Source organism: Manis javanica, chromosome 3 (genome assembly GCF_040802235.1).
Source record: "Manis javanica isolate MJ-LG chromosome 3, MJ_LKY, whole genome shotgun sequence".
Taxonomy (NCBI): Eukaryota; Metazoa; Chordata; class Mammalia; order Pholidota; family Manidae; genus Manis; species Manis javanica.
The window spans coordinates 163297942-163317513 of record NC_133158.1 but is presented as its reverse complement, the minus strand read 5'-3'; the positions used below and the strand labels follow the sequence as shown (position 1 = coordinate 163317513).

The 19572-nt window shown below is 49.5% G+C and overlaps 1 protein-coding gene across 1 annotated transcript in view; it reads right to left on the bottom strand.

The window, feature by feature from the left end:
• CLSTN2 (calsyntenin 2) overlaps positions 1-19572 on the bottom strand; it is a 572396-nt gene that overhangs the window by 11313 nt on the left and 541511 nt on the right. The window contains exons 10-16 of the mRNA XM_036991730.2: positions 17053-17219; positions 8878-9026; positions 6547-6764; positions 3115-3285; positions 2517-2662; positions 2287-2410; positions 1360-1544 (exon numbers count right to left, since the gene is read on the bottom strand). Coding sequence (XP_036847625.2) covers positions 1360-1544; positions 2287-2410; positions 2517-2662; positions 3115-3285; positions 6547-6764; positions 8878-9026; positions 17053-17219 — 1160 coding nt within the window. The remainder of the gene's footprint in view (positions 1-1359; positions 1545-2286; positions 2411-2516; positions 2663-3114; positions 3286-6546; positions 6765-8877; positions 9027-17052; positions 17220-19572) is intronic.

Genomic DNA, 19572 nt, shown 5'->3' with positions numbered 1-19572 from the left:
GCCTGTTCTCACCCTCTGAGCTTCAAACTCTACCCAACTCATTTCCAGTTCCACCCCCACCCTCCAGCTTTTGGTTGACTCCAGCCAAATCTTTCTTCTGCATCTATGTTTTGAGTGGATGAAGCAGCCATAAAACATGTGTGCCTTGCTTGGCTGCATCTCCTGTCCGGAGCGGCTCATCCTCTGCCTTTGCCGCACCTCTCCCTGCCCCAAGGTCTCCCGTAGGCTGACCTCCAGGAACTCTTCCCTGAGCGTCCCAGCCCCAGGGACCCTCCTGCTCTTGCTTCACTGACTGCTGGCCTCACCGGGTGAATCCTTGGACGACACACTCTGGCCGGTTTCTCAGCTGGCTCCAGGCACAGCAGCTTGTTTCCAACAAGCAAGGCTCAGCAACTTGGGATAGAAATGCTGAGTCCCCATAGTAGTGTGCTCACTTTACCGATGGCACGTGCTGGGGGAAGCTGAGCTGCGTGGGCACTCTGGCTTTCAAACTGGAGCATGAGGCCAGCTGAGGGGGAACCAGGGAGAGGCTGGATAATCTTTTCATTTCTCACTGACTCTTCCTGATCTTCCCCTGACTTCCTACTTCTGCCTCGACATGGGTAGGCCAAAGGCATGATGTGAGTGCCTCCCCCTAGATACTCAGATGCCCAGAGCAGGGGCCTTCAACACTCATGGGTAGATTCTGGGGGTTGCTGGGTAACTGGAAAGATAAGAACTTTAGAATCTGGAGATCTTGTGTTTGACTATCAACACTTCCATTACTAGCTACACAAGTTTGAGCGCTTCTGCTTTTTGCCCCAAGTAGGTAGCCACCTTCGTAAAGAAGGATGATGCCATCTACACCACGGGTTGTCAGGAAGGTTACAGGAGGTGGTGCATACAGAACACCCTGTGCAGTGTCTGGCCTGATGGGGGATCAACAAATGGCAGGTGTTACTGCTGTATTTTTGTCTTAACCTATTCTGAGCCTTTGAGTGAGCTTGGCAGGCAGGATGGAGCAAAGCCATCTTATTTACACTGTTAGTTAATCAAAAATTCAATACTGAGTCCCTCAATGTTAGTCAGTTCTGAGCTGAATACTATGGGGGAGGCAAGATATAGACACCACATGGCTGCTTGCCTTGAGAAATGTCTGGTTCTGTTTGTAGGGTGAGAGCAATTCACATGTTTTGAATCCGTGAGTACAGTTGGTGGGAAAACCTGGCCCATTCAGGTTGAGAGGGCGGCAGGGGCTCAGAGAAGGAAAGGTCAGTGGGCTTGGGCCGGCAGGGCAGGGCTTCTGGCACAGGAAGAGATGGAGCTGGATGGGAGGGAGGTTCCATGCCCCAGCACCCCCCACCCCTGCACAAGGATCACCTCCATGGGGTTGACTGTGATGGTGAGTGCGGAGTCATCCCAATCCATCTCAGCCTCCTTGGCAGCCTCGGTCTCCTGGGTGAAGCGCTGGTGGGCGATCCGGATCCGGTACACGCCCATGGCCACAACAAACATTAGTATGCACAGGGAGATGGCGACGGCCACTGCGGCGATGCTCGGGACCGCTGGAAGGAGGAAGCAATCCATGACATGGTGAACAAAGGACTCACTTGGTTTTGGAAGGAACATGAATGATGCATCCACATGTAGATTAAAATCTGCCCTACCACTTCTCAGCTGTAGGGCTTTGGGTGAGCACCTTACCCTGGGCTTCATTTTTGCCACCTGTAGAGTAGACTTAATAACCCCTACCCCAGGGGTAATTGTGAGCATAACCAAAATAATCTATGTGAATCTCCACATGGGCACATGGTCCACACTTAATAAATCCAAGTTCTCTTCTATTTCTTGCTTTTTCCTCCTAGTTCTAGGGCAGCTTCCACTGAGAACCAGGCACTGTGATGTTCAGCAGGGACAGACACAGGGCCCACCAGGCAGCAATACAATATGGCAAGTGCTGGAGCAGCAGTAAGGGCAGGGGACTTTTCCATGTGGTGTGCACAGGTATGTATGTGATTGTGCACAAGGGCCCCCGCGATGCCTCATACGGGATGTGGCTTTGAGTTGGGCCTAAAAGGACTTGCCAAATTTTACTCTAGCCCTTTGCACTAATGCCTGTTATAATCTATTGTGTGTCACTTCTTGTTTACCTGACTGGCTCCCTGTGAGTACCTTAGGGGCAGGGCCCACAGCTTCCCCCTGCTTGGTCGTTCTGCCAGTGCCAGGTGCTCCATGACTGCTGGGGGGACAGTCTTGAATGACTGTGACCATCTGGTATCCCGGGTTCCCTCCTCCCAGATGACCTACCTGAACTGTGCTGGATGCTACTCCGGGACTCAGGGTGGTGGACGGACTGGAGGAAGGGAGGCTGCACGATCAGATGGTTGACATGCTCCTCGTCTGGGACTCTGACCTCGTGGAGGACGCTGACCTGGGAAGAGCAGGGAGAGGTGCGGCTGACCTGGCGTGGCAGGGGCCCAAGTCGATGAGGGAACCAGAAGTCTGGGCGTCTGCACAACGGCAGGACTCAAACTCACCTCCAGGTTGAACTCATTGCTGGTGTAGCGCCCATTGAGTTCCGAGCACTTGATCCTGAATCGCCGGGCCTCCAGGGAAGCCGGGCGCCAGTTGCGGTAGCGGATGTGACGGAGCACCTGCTCGTAGCGGCTCATGGAGCCCACACCTGTGCCAAGAGACCACACCTGTCTTAAGGCAGAAGAGAAGGTGAGGGAAACAGGCTATGGCTGCTGTGGCTTGCGGGCCCCTGAATTAGTCCATGGTGAGAGCTTGAGATGGTCAGGGGTAGGCTATGTACAGGCACAGAGGTCCTAGGGAGCCAATTATGCTGATCCACAGGATTTCCAAGTAGATTGGGCTCTGACCAGAGAGTTTGGCCTCAATCTGCCGAATGCTGCTATAATATTTGCAGAGATCAAACATTACAAGAGAAGGCATCCCCCTAGTTTCTACAGAGTGTTTCCCCAGGAGGGGGATGTGGGCCTGGTTCCCAAGATGCTGGGCAGCTCACCAAAGGAGAGGCTGGGAGTCCGCATGCCCAGGCCGATGGCTTGCACCCCCCAACCTCCACAGGCGATGGCCATCCCTCCTCCGAGGGGACCCCGCGTGCAGCCTTACCGTAGATGGAGTAGCCTGCAGTGGAGTTGGTGGCCTCCAGGTGCCGCTGGTGGAGCTCGCTGTGGGTGAGCTCCAGGCACTCTTGCCTGGGGTCCAAGTCCCCTCCAAGCACCAAAATGTCACAGAAATCTAAGTTGTGAAGCATTTCTTCTATGACTGCCGATTTGGGGCCTATGGGAAGACAGACACGTGGGGACCGTGGGTGTGCCGGTGACTCAGACAGCAGCCCCTGGGCACCATCTTCCTCCCGTGTGCTGGCCCCTGGGGCAGGCTGGGCAGGGGAAGGGGCTGTGCTGCCCCAGATCCCACCTGTGCTGCTCAGATGGGTGTTCAGACAGGCCCGAGGGTGAAGAGCATGAATATGGTAGTCAAAAGATATGCTACTGGGAAGTTGTGCTGTGTTAGAGAAGCTGCCTACTCCTCAATTTTCTCATCTGTAAAGAGGCCAAGGGTCTTGAGGGGATGAAAAACAGTGTCTGGCACCTAGCAGGGGCTTAGTAAGCAACAGTTCTCCTTTGGGGCCCGAGATAAGTGCCCGCTGTCATGCCCTCCCAGATTCCCCCAAGTGCCCATGGCGTGTGCATCCATTGGCCCAGCAGACTCTGACGTTCTCAGGGCAGAAGCACCGTCTCTTTATGACTGCTCAGTATCTACCCCAGGGGCTGGTGTGGAGCAGCATTACCACACATTGCTCAAAATGAGCTGTGTGGTTAATGTAATTAAATAATTAGGTATATTGGTTAGTCTATTGGTCAATCTAGCTGTCCTTGTCTGATTTGATGAACCCAAGTTTCCCCAAGGGATGTCTTGAGTATTTGAAAGCTGCATAGGTTGGCAGTTCTAACTGAAAAAATCTCACTTTATAATAAAAGTGACTGGGATTTGTGAACTGCTTGCTGTGTGTCAGGCACTGTGCAAATAAAATCCTAACAATAGATATTAAAAGGGTATCATTACTTTCAGCCCCATTTCACTGATGGAGAAATGGAAGGTCCAAGGGGTGGGGCGGATTGCCCAGGGTTGCACAGAGAGCAGAAGAGCCAGGACACAAAGCATGACTTTCTGACTCCACAGTGTCTGAGGTCTCAGCCTCTGGGCCAGTAGTCTTCAAATGTTTTTGCTCTTACAGCCTTTTATTGCAAAATTTGTGAACTGAGTATATTTAAATAAATTTATTTATTTATTTATAAAGTGGACTAATATATTTTGTGCATTATAAAACATTTATGAAAATAGAAATTAAAAAGGATTCACTAAAGATGAGAAAATTATTTGAAATAATTATTTTATATTTTGATTTTGTAGTGATACCAAAAATATTTTTCTGCTCTCACTAGATATGTATCATAAATAATTTCATATGCTTAATTTTTAAGTGCTTGTGAGGCTCAATGGCTTCATGTATCATTGGCAAAATCTAAAAGCACATTAATGTACACCTAAGGCCTATCATTAACGATAGTGTATTTCAATTTCAGGTGGAGTTCTCAGGGTTCTGGGTTTCTTGGTCAGCTTCCTGTCAGGTCAGGTTGCACTGTCCTCTCCTATCTCCTAATGTGGCTGCCCGATGGCTCATTCCAGGGAGGACCATGCTGTCACTGCCATTTTCTCACTGTCCTCTTGTGCTTGCATGCAGGGTAGTATTTTCCATCTCTAGTTCTCTTTAGTCCCACTGTGCAGAAGGGACTGTGCTGGGCTCAGGGACTTAGAAGTGGATTAGCCATGGTGCTTAAGGGGCTCCAGTCTGGCTTAACAAACAGGTAATCACCACAGTGGGCTAGCAAATGTGGTGTGTTAGAGGGAAGCACCAGCGGTGGGGGTGTACAGAGCAGGAGGCCCTAACCCAGTCCAGGGGTCAGGATGGTGGTGGTGGGGAAACCTTTTGGAGGGGGTCTTAAAGGTAGAGATGTTTGCCAGCAATAGCGGGATGAGGGGGGAGCAATCTTCCAGGCAGAACATAGGGCCTCAGCAAAGGTGTGAACTAACACAGAGGTGTGAGAGAGAGGGGTGTGCATGAGGGACCCTCCTGTGTTTGGTATAAAGAATTGGTCAGTGGAAGCAGAAGGTGATGCTGGAGCAGGTCACTGAGGCCTGGTGGCAAATGCCATTGGCTTGCATGTTTAAGGCATGCATAATAACGATTATTCTAAGAACAATAAGAGCAAAGTTTAAGAAGTACTGATGATAACTCAGGCACTTGGCCGTGCTCTCTGCCTGCGCCTTTCACAAACAGAGCGTGAGCTATGGACCCAGGGAATTGCTTTTCCCTGCATTGACTGCACGCTGGTGTCAGGCCTGGCAAATCCAGGTGCTGTAAAGGCCTGCGACCACTGTGGTCACAGGCCCTTCCTTTTTCTGTCGCACCGAAGCTACAGGTGAGGGGGAGCAGGCAGAACACATGGCCTACTGCAGCCTGAGACCTAACTAGGAAAGCAATTGCCTTGTCAGGACAGGTGCTGAAACAGCATCTATTTCTGTAAGCTCAGGAGGGCTGCCTTTTGAGGCACCCCACTCACTAGGGACCAGGGTGGTTTAAGGCACTGGATACTTACTTAGGTTTACTACAGAAGCAGCCCTTTAGGGATTCAGGCCCCTTGATGCCAGCAGGTCATTAGCAGTGGCTTTTTGGAGGGGAGAGGGGGAGTTGAAAGCATTCTTGTGGAGGAGGTGGCAAAGCCAGTTGTCCAATATGCATTTCCCCTGTGGATCTGGGCCCAAGTTCTCCTTCCTTCCTTTTTTAACCATGTCCACCCCATCCCCCAGCAAAATATATGGTAGATTTCAGTGCAACTGAAGTGTTTCTCTTTGGCAGATCATTCAAATTGCTCTCCTTTCACTGAATAGCCTTCCCAAAAATTAAACTGTTGGAAAGAACACTGGGAGTATTTCCTGAGATCTTCGAGTAATACAGCTGAACAGGAGCTGCCTCTGTGTATATATGAAGATGCAGCTCTATTTTTTCTTTGTGTTTCTTCTGATTATCAAAACATTAACTGCTCACTACAGAACATTTTGCAGTTGCACAAGAGTGAAGGGGTGTAGAAACAAACTGGCTCTTACCGTGCTTTTTAGAGAATGTCACTGTTAGCATTAGGTGTGTTTCCTTCTTGTGTTTTTCTATGTATTTCTTTTTATCTTTATATGGTTGACATCACTCTGCGTGTAGATACTCTGTAATCTGCATCTTGCTTTTTTCACTTACCATTTAGCATAAATGCCTTCTCTCCAACATCCTAACATCCTAGCACTTATGTGGGTGCACCATAATTTTCTAAGCCATTCTTCTTTTATTTATCTGCCTTTTTTCCAGGTTTGTTTATTTTGCTATTATAAATACCCTGCCATGGTAACGATACTGTTGTCCTGAAGTACGATTTGAGTGGCTGGGAGGACTTAAGGCTCCCTGTCCCGCAAGCCAGCATGAGCTTGTACCTGTGGTCCTCAAGCCACCTGGGGCCTCGGCTTTGGCAAAGGTGCTCACAATCTTGATGTCGGGGAAGAGAATCACCCCTCTGGCACTTCCAAACTGGGCCGCCGGTCTCCAGAAGCGGTCGGTGCCACGGAGGGTGATCTGGGGCTCGATGGCCTGCAGCACCATCACGTAGGCGTCCATGTCAGGGATGGTGATGCACACATCTTCCCCGAAGCACCTGGGAAAACAGCGGCAGTCACGGCACTGAAGAGCACGCGATGAAGCCATCCATCACACAGCCGTGGACAAGGACATACGCAACCACCTCTAGTCCTTGGCCAGGCATCCTGACTGCCTAACAGTCTCTGGAGATGTCAACAGACATTCACACTTAAAGCCACACTGCAGTCCAAACTACTAACAATCTAGGTTTACTACAGAAGCATGCATAATAACGATTATTCTAAGAACAATAAGAGCAAAGTTTAAGAAGTACTGATGATAACTCAGGCACTTGGCCATGCTCTCTGCCTGCGCCTTTCACAAACAGAGCGTGAGCTATGGACCCAGGGAATCTAGGGGCTTAAGAAGACTGAGTCCTAGGAGAAATGGGAATTTTCTATATCAGCAACTGGTAACCATTAAACCTTAAATTATCCTTTAACAAAGTAATCAATGGAACCATTAATTAAATAGCAACTGCTTGCTATGTGCATTAGGATTTAGTAAGCAAACTGTCATCTAACTAGTTGGTTAAAGCCATCTTACTAAGTGAGACCCCAGGGCTAAACTCTCGCTGCATCTCATCTGTCATCTCTCTGGGAGGATATCACACTAACATGCAGGGGCCAGTTGTACCAGTGGAGGGCTATTGTACCCACACTCCTTTTTCATGATACACCGCCCACAAAAATATCTGGAAGGCGGAATAGTGTGACAACAAGAGCAAGGCCTGGGAAGTTAGACAGGAGCCCACGGCCTGTCACTGCCGCTCCTAGGGCGGCTGACTCTGGCCAAGGTGCTTGACCCCTGTGAACCTCAGTTTCTTCATCTATGCAATGGGGATGGCATTAATGAATTACCTTACAGTAAGGAGGGTCAAATGTGATGACATATTTAGAAAAGAAGCTGGCTCAGGGGCCGCTGCATGGCTGGAGCTGGTGAACTCTGATGGATCTGACCAACTCCTCAGACCTCATCAGGCACACATGGCATTGGCCCTCTCTGCTGCTCATCTAGGCCAAAGACACAAAGACACAGGCCATGGCAGAGAACTCCCAGGCCCAGACGGATGCTCTGGGCACAGAGGGTGGGCTCAGTGGTGGCAGCCATCAGTTTGCATTCCTGGGGAAGTCCCTGAGGGAAGGGCAGTTGGGGCAGACCCCATGCTGAGCCACTCCATCCTCTTTTCAGTGGGTGAGATGTGGGGGCCATGGTGGGCTCCTGCTCCCAGTTTTCTCTGGCCTTTGCCACACCAGCCCCAGAGGGCAGCTTACAGAAGCTTGATACCAGAGCAGGGACTACCCAGTCTGGTGCCTCTTCTTCAGTGAGAGACGGAGCTCACCTGGAAGTACTTGCTCCCTATCCCAGGCCCCCAGGGGTGGCCTCTTGTGCGGAGGTGTGTGAGTCCTCCATTGCTAGAACTGTTGAATACAGGTGCTGCCTGTGGGCTTTACCCTGCCACCTGTCCCAGGCCCCAGCAGGTGGCAGGCCATCTTTCCCAGCCCTGACCCTGTCTTTCTGGGTTCTTCAGACTTCATGTGCTGGGTGACTCCTGTTCTACCTTGCCGGAGTTTTCCTGAGGTCCCCTTCCTAGCTGCTCACCCAGGCAGCTGCTGTGGTTGATAAATGATTGATAGGACTGTAACGGAGTTTCTACAGACTTCAGTATTGTCTCCTCTCCTTAATTTAACTCCAATCCCTAGGGACGAGTACTGGGCCTTCTCTTCTCTTGCTTTATCACCATATTTAGGAGCTCTACAAAGCTGGGTTGGTTAATTTAATTCAGTTTAAAAAACACTCATCAAGCATCTACTATGTCCCAGGCCCTCGGCCCTTAAATCAGACCTCTTACAACCCAGCTCTCTGAGAATATAAAGGAAGCAGTACCTCCTATGCATTCAATTCAGTTCAGGACTAATTATAAAAAGCTGGATTTCAATTGGCAGGACAATAGAACATTTTCTTTAAGAAGAAAACAAAAGGGCAACACAGATCCCCTGGGGAATCCTCACAGGGACTGCAGGGAAACTGCGACTAGCTGAGGAAAGGTGAACTGTGTTTTGCAAGGGAATGTTCCCTGTCCAGCCCTGCTGCTCGGTTAGGCCCCAGGCTGCCCAGTGACCACTCACTGGACTTTGGAAGAGACTTTGAGGCGCCGCACACCCGCCGTTGGGAACTGCCTGGAGTTGATGTAGGAGACCTTCTGGAGGGCGCGATTGATGCTCCCAATGTCGTCACCTTCCATCACCAGGATGGACTGCGAGGGGTTGAAGTGATACTGAAAGACAAAGGAGGTATCATGGGGAGAATGGTCAGCACTGCACCCTGTCCCGTGGAGGCTCCCCTCCATGGATGCCCACCAAGGCCAGCACAGGCATCCCCGAAACACCTGCAAGGCCAGCAGCTGTGCGCACGATGACCTTAGAACCTCTCAGTAATCCCTGCTCTTCCCCCACAGACTCCAGGGCCTCCCCTGTGAGTGTCCCCAGGGATTATGAACCCTCATCCCGAGCTGCAGGAGGGGGCTCTGAAATCCCAGTTACTGTGCCAGTGTAGCCCTGCTCTTGGTGGGGGTGGCCCTGCTCTGTGCCACTGTGGGGTGCTGACCGGAAACTTTTAGCCCTTGGACTGTCCACCCCTCAGCTGACAGCCTAGACATGTGGGGCTCCTTTTGCTGTTCATGTCTTTGGCCTTGAACTGCCCCTCAATTCACCCTGTACCCCACCTCCTGGCCTAGGCCTTATCTTCTCAGATTCCAAATTTAAAGCTCATTTTCCAGCTTATGGCTCTTCTCTCTCAGATTTGATTCTTGGTCTTGCTTTCCTGGTGCTAAACTCTGGTTTCCTATGAGTTTTACTCATTTGCTGTTTTCATGCCTGCCAGGTGCCCTCTGTTTGTTCTCTATTCATTCCATCCCGAGTCCCTGATATCCCAGGTGGTGAAGGCCCAGGGACTACATTGTTCCCCACTGAGTCCCTTGAATCCCCAATCTAGATAGACTAGATACAGACTTCTGCTTCTCACCATGTCACCCCAGCCCAGCAGTTACTCTGGGTGGAGCATGAAGAACTGCCTTCGTACTGGTCTGAGATACTGATTGGGACATGCTTTGGAGCAAGAATTATTAGCAACTGCTACCAGTAAGATGTCAAAAACATATCTGTGGCTTCAGTTTATATGTCCAATGCTCATGGCACAGGAGAGGGAGACATGGATATATTGTTATGTATCTACTTGACAATAATTATTTATTTTTAGATAGATAATATATTCACATGCTTCAGATATATGTGTATATATGTGCTAAGTGAAATTGTCCATCTTATTCCTGTTTTCTGCCCACCCAGTTTCCACAGTCCCATTCCTTAGGGAGTCACTGTTACATTAATCCCTTAGTGGCAAATTGCATTATTGTTCATGATTAGTTGCTTCCCTTCCCAGGGAAGGTTTACACAGGCCTGCCCTATTGTCAACAGGCTTGATAATGGGACTTATGGTGCCTTCCCCTGCAGGATATACATTTTTGCCCTGTTGCTCTCAGTGATCATGTGACCTGCTTGGCCAATGAAATGCAGACAGAAGTATTGCTTGATTCACACTCATGTGGAAGATTTAGCAGCCTGTTCATGTTGCCATGCCTCTTTTCCTCTGCCACGAAACCTGCAAAGGTCTCGCAGGGCCTGCTGCATCCACCCGGGTCTCACAGTGAGGGTGGTGTAGAGCTGAGCTGCAGCCAATCTATAATGGATGTGATGTGTGAACAACCAAAAAATGCTTGTTGTGTTAGCAACTGAAATTTCTAAGCTACTTGGTGCTGCAGCATAACTTAGTCTATCCTGACCACTATACTTAAGGTTCTTATGAATATAGATTTCCATTTTTTTCCCTTTCTTACATGGAAGGTAGCTTATTACACACTACACTGTACTTTGTTTTTTGGTTTAGCTTTTATTTCAGAGATCTTTACTCATAACCTTCTGCATTCCTTCTACAGCCATATAACATTCCACTGAGTAGGTAAGTTGAAATTTATTTAACCAGTCTCCTATGGGCTTTGGATCATTTCCAATCCTTTACTAATTATGCCATAATGCATAACCTTGTACCCATAACACTTCACATGTGTGCAAATACCTGTCAGACAAATCCCTCAATGTAAAATTGTGAGAGCAAAGAGTATATGTACTTTAAATTCTGACAAAAGTTGCCAAGTTCCCTATTGCTGGGATTATATCAATATACACTCCCTTTCACCGGGTATGAGAAAGAGTCTTTTTCTCAAAACCTCAACAAAAGATTATGGTTCCAGACTTTGGGATTTTTATCCAGTCTGACAGGTGATAAGTGCCATCTCAGTGTAGTTTTAATTTGCATTTTACTGAATGTGTTTCCATGAATTCAAGGAAAACTGTCAATTAACTTTTCCCTGATCTGACTAGGATGTCTTTATATGAGCTCCTTGTTCTGTTTCTGGACCCTAACGAAGTGGATGCCTCCTGAGCACTGCTGATGACATTGATCCACATAAATCCCTTGCATTGCAACCCTAACCAATGAAAGCTCCATCTTTGTCTCCTACAAAGTGTTTTTTTGTTACCTCCTCCTTGAGGCCTCTCCAGCTTCCCTCACTGAGAGTCCCACTGGGTTCCTACAGTGATTCTGAAATGGTCATCAGTTATCACTGTGCAGTGACCCTGAGCTCACTGAAGACAGGGGCTCCAACTCTTGCCCCTGAATCCCAGAACCGAGCCCTACTGCCACACATGCCCCTGTTAGATGGATGAGTGAACGGTCCCTGGGCCCACGTTTTACTCAGTATCATCTCCTGTTATTCCCCAAAACGACTCTTTTTTGTCAATCACTGTCTTTTCGATCAAAGCTCTGTGGGAGTCATCATCTGTGCTGGCCAAGCCCCGCTCTCCTTCGTCCTGGGGCTCTCTGGGGGCTTCCACTGCCTTGCACGGGGTGAGGGTGGGGCCATATGACTGCGTCTGACCAATGAGATGTGACAGGAAGTGAGGTGGGCCCTTCTGGGCTGAGGCACTGACATGTCTACTGGATGTACAGCCTCTTTCTGCCTCCACTTTGGTGGCCTGTGGCTTTCTAGGCAGAAACCCACCCCACCTCCCACATACAGTGAGAGAGAAAAATTAACTGTTAAGGATTAAAGCCATAGAGATTTTGGAGTCATTTGCTGCTGCTATCCCTTAGCCCACTTGGAAGAATTCAGCCCTTCTGAGGAGTGATTCTCATTTCCCTAAGGCTCCGTGGCATCTCTGAAGGCTCACAGGTTGTGTGGACTGTGGTATCCCAGCTCCAGGACAAACTACATAGTACAGCTTTTGATGATTTTCTTCCCCTTTCTGGACTTTATTTCCTCATGTAAAAATAATGAGGATATTAATATCTCCCTCTCTGGGGCTTCCATGACATAATGTATATAAAATATCTAGCAATTCAAAGGTGTTCAGTCTGGGATAGCTTTTATTATGATTCTTCATATTGTGATTATTTCTGCACTGAGTGCAGCATGGATTATGCAGCACATTGCCGTGCTGCTCCTGCCCTCTGCTCTCTCCCTGTGACCCAGCTCCCTCCTGCCCTCAATGCCCTGAGCAGGTGTCCCTGAGCTGTGGGGTCTGGCCACAAGCGCCGCCCCTGGAGCTGGGTTCCGGGGCCCCAGGCACATGCACAGGCGATGCTCCGGTCAGCTCTGGGGTGGCTCCTCTCTCGCCCTAGATGACTCACCAGCTTAGTGTGCTAGCCATGGACCTGCCTGCTCTGGTGGGTCGTTTCTAGTTCTGAGTGTTTCCCAAAGCAGCCAATTTCAGATCTGAACAGATTCAAGGACATTCTTCTGAAATACTACTTAGGTTCCCACCTGTTTTTTCGGCATCCTGCTGTGATCCCTTTTAGAGCAGAGTCCTGTGGAAACAGTACAGAGTCCTGCTGTCTGTCCATCTGCCACTCCAGCCAACCGTGAACACCTTGAGGGCAGGGGCCCCTAACATTTCCTCGGTGTCACCACAGGGTCTAACACATGAGGAACCTGGGACAAAATGCAGAACCCCGCAAAGGAGGCTGACCTCCACGCCTTGCATGAGAGCTGAACAGGAAATCCACAGTTCTTCCAGAGGCTTGAATCGGCAGCACCCTATGGCAGCCGGCAGAGGGCACATTGGCATGGCAGCCACCTAGCGAGAGGTGGGGTTAGGCAATGTTGGATCTATAGTCAACACTCTCACCTATCTGCCTGAGCATCCTGGGGGCTGCCACAGGGCATGAAGCTGGGCACTGGCTAGCCATCAACATAGTTCTTACAGGATCAGTAAAACCCTCCCCCATACAAAGTTTTTGTTTGTTTGGTTTTTGAAAACTGAAGTGTTCCCAGCCCTGTGGAATGACAGAGTTGGTCTCTGGTTGTGTGGGACACTGGGTGATAATGGCACTATCACAGGGGCAGTAGAGGGCCTCCTGGGGACCTAGCAAAGGGTGACATTGCTTACCATCCCTTGGGAAGCTGTATTGGCCACTGTGATCCCTTCTTTTGAGCTAAGAAGCTGCTAGACAGATGGCCTTTGCAAACTGTCAGCTTTCTTAAAGTTGGCCCTGTCACCAGCCACCTAGCAGGCTGGAACAGCAGTGAGATCCCTGCCTGATACCCTGGCCTGCTCCTCAGGGAACTTTGCTGTTCCCTTGGCTACCTGCCAGTCCCCCTGGGCTGGGCCAGATGAAGCATTGCCCCTTAAGGCTCTTCTGCCACAGTCACCCAGGCTTACTGTTCAGAGGAAGCTTGGACAGCAGCGACTGTCAAGTACAAGGCCAGCCCAGCAGGGGAAGGAGCTATGATTTGTTGAGAGCCTATTTATTAGGCTTGTTAGGGGTGATCTATATCTATGTACCTGTATCTATATCATCCCATCTATCTCTATATATGTATCCCTTTTCTATATCTAATATATATATAAATAAATAGAGATATATGAAATATACATAAAATGCAAATCTCACAACAGTACTACAAAATAATATTAAGTCCATTTTATTCAGGAGACATTGGGCTTAAAGGATTAAAGTACCTTGCCCAAGGTCACCCACCTAGCAAATATCCATACTGTGACTTGTACCTAGGAGTGTCTTGTTCCAAAGTTCTTGCTCTTTCTTCCTCTGCCACACTGTGGAGATGACAAACTGCCAGGGATTTGTTGTGAAAAAAAGAATACCTGAAGGGTATTCTTTAGGGATGTGGCTATTCTACAGTTTCTTGTATGGACACAAGACAACCAATTGATAACTACCACGACCATTTAATGTCTCTAGACATGCTGGAGAAATAGTCCAAAACATGTACATTCTAGGGGAAAGCAAGTCAAAAGAGGAACCTGTGCTGGGCCCTGTGAGTGAATGGGATGTTTCTTTATTTGCAGGAGGACCTCACTTCTTTTGACTAATCAGAGTGGAGGAAGGAGGCCAGGAATGGAATAATAGTCAGTATCTAGAAATGAAATGAGGGCTCGAAGGAGGAAGGGTAAGAAAGAAGGAAGTCTTGATAATTTTCAAGAATGTCTTCTAATCTGAGTTGCTGGTGTGGAGGAAAGAGCACGAAGTTACTTTGGACAAATCCCTGAGCCCCAATCTCCTTATTTCTGAAATGGGGTCATAATATTTAATTTATCGTGAAGAGTAGGGATAATGAACTTAAAAAAGCCCCCAGTGGGGGCACTGAAAATTGTGTCTTATCATTAACTTCTCACACAGCACTCTAGTTCTTGCCAGTTGCACCCTGAGAATGGAAAAGGGTCCTTTGCAGGGGCTGGTCATGACCAGGTGGTATCCTGAAAACTTGGATTAGCCTCTCCCACCTGGCTTCTTGTGCCTCTCAGTTTAGTACTTCCTCTTTTCATAAGCTGTGACTGCTAGGCAGAAATTGCTGTGCTTCTTTATAATTCTAAGAGTGTGTGGCTTTGAAGTCCAGCATCTTTGGTTTATTGGGTCTGTAGTGCTTGGAATCCTGAAACTGTGGTCCCACAGGATGGTCCAGAGCACAGCTGATTCACTCAGAGGCAGGGAGTGAATCCAGAATCAGACAGAGAGGAGGGGTGGAGGACAGATTTCTGCATCACTGGGTTGACAAAATGTTAAGAAAACAACACAAACAGCTGGTCAAAGATCAAACCCCAGATGCTCCACGTGAGGATCCCTACATTAGATGTGCCATGAGGGGCTTGCCTGGACCAGCGGCCATGAAACAGACCAGCAGAAAGCTGCCTTTCTCATATGAGGCAGTTTTGTGAGTTTCCTTCGATGACAGGTGATGAGCTGTTGAGCACACCTGTGCCTATGCCTGTGTATTTACTCTTCTGGAAACCTGCTCTGGCCTTCCTCTATCTGTGTCCTCCTCTCATCCCATCCCCTCTCCCTCTGAGCCCAGCCTTTAGAGGGAAATCCTAAACCACACCCCGTCCAGATCACACTCCTTTGCCTGAAGCCTCCTTTGCGACAGACACGTAAACACCCAAGCACAGTTAACAAGGCTCCATTGACATGGTTCTGCCTAGCACTCTGGTCGCACTTTCTACCTTTCCTCCATGATTTGGGCACCTGTAGCACTGGCCTTGGAGTAACTGCACACCGCAGGGCTGCTCATGTTCCTGGGTCTGCCCACGGTGCCTGCCCTGTGCTCCCCAACACCCCCAGCCTTTTTCCTGGCTGATTCCTGCCCAGGCTGAAACATTCTGCTGACTTCTCCTTCCCCGAGGAGCCTCTCCGAACTGCTATTCCTCCAGGTTCTGGAGGTCTGGAGCAGGACTGCCTGGGTTCAAATTCTGGCTCCATTCATTACTAATTCTAGGATCCTAGACAAGTTTCCTTTCTCTTCCGGTCCTCAGTTTTGCATTTGCAACATAGGAATGCTCACAGCACCTTCATCAGAGCGTTGCTCTGGGGCTTGAGTGAGTTACTGCCTATAAAGTGTTCAGAACAGTGCCCACTACTTGGGAGGGCCCAGTGCACATTAGGGCTCATAGTCACTGCAGCGGCTGTCACACCGGATTACAAACGTCTGCTCCGGCCACTGACTTTCCCGAAGACAGTAGGCTTGGAATGTTCAGTTCGTGTCCCTCGGCGAGCCCTGACCCACGTGCATGGGCATCCACGGAATGCTTGTTGAAGTGACCCCAGCTTAAAGAAGAGCATGACGCATTCGGTCACTAGCCCCTCTGAGACCACCCCATGTCGGAGCCCCATGAGGCCCACTGATGGCATAAATAAGAGGGCTTTCTGTTGGAGGGATGACTCCCGGTCCAGGAGAGGCAGGCCCCGGGCAGGAGGTTAGGGCAGATCTCTGTGGGCAGCACTGGGCAGGGGATGGGAGGCAGGGAGGAGAACCTCGGCTCTGATCACACCCTCCTTGGGAAGTGGCCAAGAAGGGGTGGGGGGCCTTGGGGGGCTGCCCTGTGGCCCTGGAGACAGAGGGTGGGCCACTCAAATTCTGGAGAGGCATCTGAAGAGCTGCCTGCTTTCACTGGGGTCCATCATGAATGAGCAGGGCCTACAGTGATGTTTACCCTGCTATTTGCTGAGGACCCCAGGGGCTCCATGCCGGCAGGTGCCCCTAAGGTCCAGGTGAGGCCAGAACCACCCCTGCTGATGGGGAGGCCCTCCTGAGGACAGCTGGCCACTCCCTGCCCTCTCAGGGGGTGCTTTCCTCAGAGCGCAGCTTTGATTTGGTTGGATCGTGTGAATGTCTTTATTTTGTGTGGATGATAAAAATTGTGAGTCTGCTCATGTTCCCTTTGACTGCCAGAAATCGCTCGAAGCCCAATCTGTGTTTCAGTTTAACCATGTAAGACCCAGAGACCTCCACATTTGCTTTCAGTTTGAGCCCCACTCCAGGCTGACCTTTAATTTGTATTTTACATGGCCCAAACTTTTTATTCTGTTTTTAAAATATTTTTGCATGTTACTTTTTAATATTTTTAATGTTCATGCAGGCTACTTCAGTTCCTTTGGAAAATAAACAACAAAGCCACCAGCCAGCCTGGGAACAAGAGGTAGACATTGACCATGGGCCTGCTTCTGTGCAGGGAACTTGTGCACAGAGGCTTCATCTAGGAATCTCAGGAGACAGCAGAAGTCCATGGTGGAAGTCACCTTCATGCATCTGCCCCCTGGGGCAGGCCGTTTTTGCTGCAGCACCATCTCTGTGCTACTGGGCAGGGATAGATTCCAATTCTCAGGGTGCACTGGTGCCGGCAGCCTCTTAAAGCACCATTTTATTGCAGGTGATGCCGCTCCCTCCTTACCTTTATTCCTTGGCCAAGGCTTTCCAGGGAATTTATATCCAGCCCTTCCTTGCAGGCCTGCAGGCAGGAAATCACCTTCTGACTCTCCATTTTGCCAGGGCGGATGGTGAGACTGGCTAAGCTGCCGTGGAAGAACTGAGCAAACCGTGGTTTCGTGACTTCTCCTCCTATAAGAAAAACAACACCAGTAGTCGTCTTGTGGAGATCGCGTGTGAAACACCAGTTCAAGGTACCTTCTGGGCAGGGATCCGAGGATGTGGTGACTGTCCCCTAACCCTGAGCTTTTCCTTTGGAAAGGTGAGCTCAGCAGCCAGAATCTCAGTGAGACGATGTTATTTGCCACCAAGACCTTGGCACTCCCCAGCTGCACCTGATTTAGGAACCCTGACATCTTTGAATTTTAAACCAGTCACTTCCAGAGGCATGAACTGTGTTAGAAGACATTAAGGGCCTACAGAGGAAAAACAGGAGGGACAAGGAAGCTACTACTGATCAAAGGCCTGCAGTGTGCCAGGCTGTCTGCTACGGTCTGAGCAAGCCTGCAAAGAAGGTCTCATTCTTCCAATTGATGCACAAAGAACCCTGAGACTCAGAAAGGTTGAGGGACTTGCCCCAGGGCACACAGCTAAATGCTGGAGCTGGTACTCTAGTCCTGCTCTGTCTGACCAAAGCTGGCATTTGCTCCCCTCTATTCCACTGAGAGGTTGGCATGCAATTGAGGAAACCTAGAAACCCTTCATCCATGGGCCCTGGCTCTCTCAGCAATGATTTCATTTCATACATGCTCAAATTTAAGTTCTTTGATATAGAAAGACTTCCCTGATTTTGTTTTGCCTCTAATTTTCTTCTCATCACTTGCTTCCTGTTCTCTCACAGGCTGACCTGAGCCCCACCTGAGCTCCAGGTCTGCCTGTCAGCATGTGAAATTTTTCCATGCTGTTTGTGTTAAGTCACCTCTCCCTATTTTTTCCTTGGTTTTCCACAGATCCCTAAAAAGAAGCCCCTAAGGGCCATTTGGATCCTTGCCTCCTCCAGTACAGACCCCTTCTATCTCTGGGCAGCCCACTGACAGACCAGCCTTGACCTTGAACTTCTGTTTATTCAGAGAGGTAGCAGAATATTTAGGAAAGATAGGTCTGGGTGCAGGTCCAGCTTTGCTAATTCCTGGGGATGGTTTTGTGACCTCTCTGAGCCTCTGCTTGCTTGCAGCGACACTTCTGGGCTCTGCGTCCTGGTTCCCTTGCACTCTGAGCAGGCGCCCACAGCCGCCCTGGTACCTGGCACCTGCAGGGCATGGCCAGCTCCAGGGAGATGGCCCCTGCAAACAACTTTCCCCAGCACACCAAAGGCAGATTTCTGGAAAGTTCTGCCAGAGTGACACTACACAACTTTTCTGCCCTTCAGTGAGCCATGCTGTGCCAGCAATCTGGAACTCAATCTGGGGAGTGGAGTGGGGGGTCTGTCCCTTGGGCATTCTGTCTCAGCCCTGGGGTAGTGGGTGCTCCTTCAAGGCTCCTTAAGCCCCCTGTCCCCGGTTAATCGCAGAAATCTTTTATAAGCCCCCTGCCCACTGTACCCTCCCCTAACTTCAGCCCTCTGCCCACCATGTCCTTCCCTTGCTTTGAGTCCCCTGCCCACCAGGCCTTCTCCCTTTTTCTGAGGCCTCTGCCTACTATGCCCTTTCCCTGCCCAAAGCCTTGAAACACTGACTTCATTTTAACATAGTCCTTGCAACCCGGCATTGTTAATGGCTTACGTGTGTTGCTTTATGTCCTCAGTAGCCTCGTACCATGGTTCTGAAACTTGGCTGCACATTGTAATCATCTGGAAATCTTTAAAAAGAAAAACTAATCCTGCTGCGGGGTCTTATCCACAGATATTGTGACTTAGCTGGTGTAGGGAGTTTTAAAAACTCAGGTGAGTTAAACCCGAAGTTAAGGTTAAGAACCACTGGGCTATAAACTTCTTGATGTTGGGCTTTCTGCATACTCCTTACGTGCCCTCTCTCCTTTATGCCACTTTCTGGCTTCCCCGTGCCACACTTTGCACACTGCTAGAGTTTATCTGTTTAGTCTTTGTCCTGGATGGCAGGAAGCACTCATGCATTATTCATTTTTATGAAGACAACACTGAGCAGGTATTAGGGGCTGAGGGCTGCACCAGACACTTCGCATAAGTTGGCTTATTTATTCCTCTTAACAATATGGGGCCCCTGTGTCCTCCCTGCATCCTGCACCCTGCCTGGCATGCAGCAGATGCTTCATAACTCATTGCTGAATTGAAGGAGATGCTGACTTAAATACCAGAAGAGTAGTGGGCATTGAAGTGTCTCTCCAACATCCATCTCACTCCTGTCCTCTTGCAATAGCAGCCCTGAGGTTTGGAGGGTTGAACTCAACCTGTGGGGATGGATTCTATTTAGTCAAAGCTAATGGGGTTTTCCTGTTCCCACTGTTCCAGTGACTGAGTCAGGTGTGGACTTTGGACCTCTTAACAAGGTGAAGCCAATCAGCATCTGCC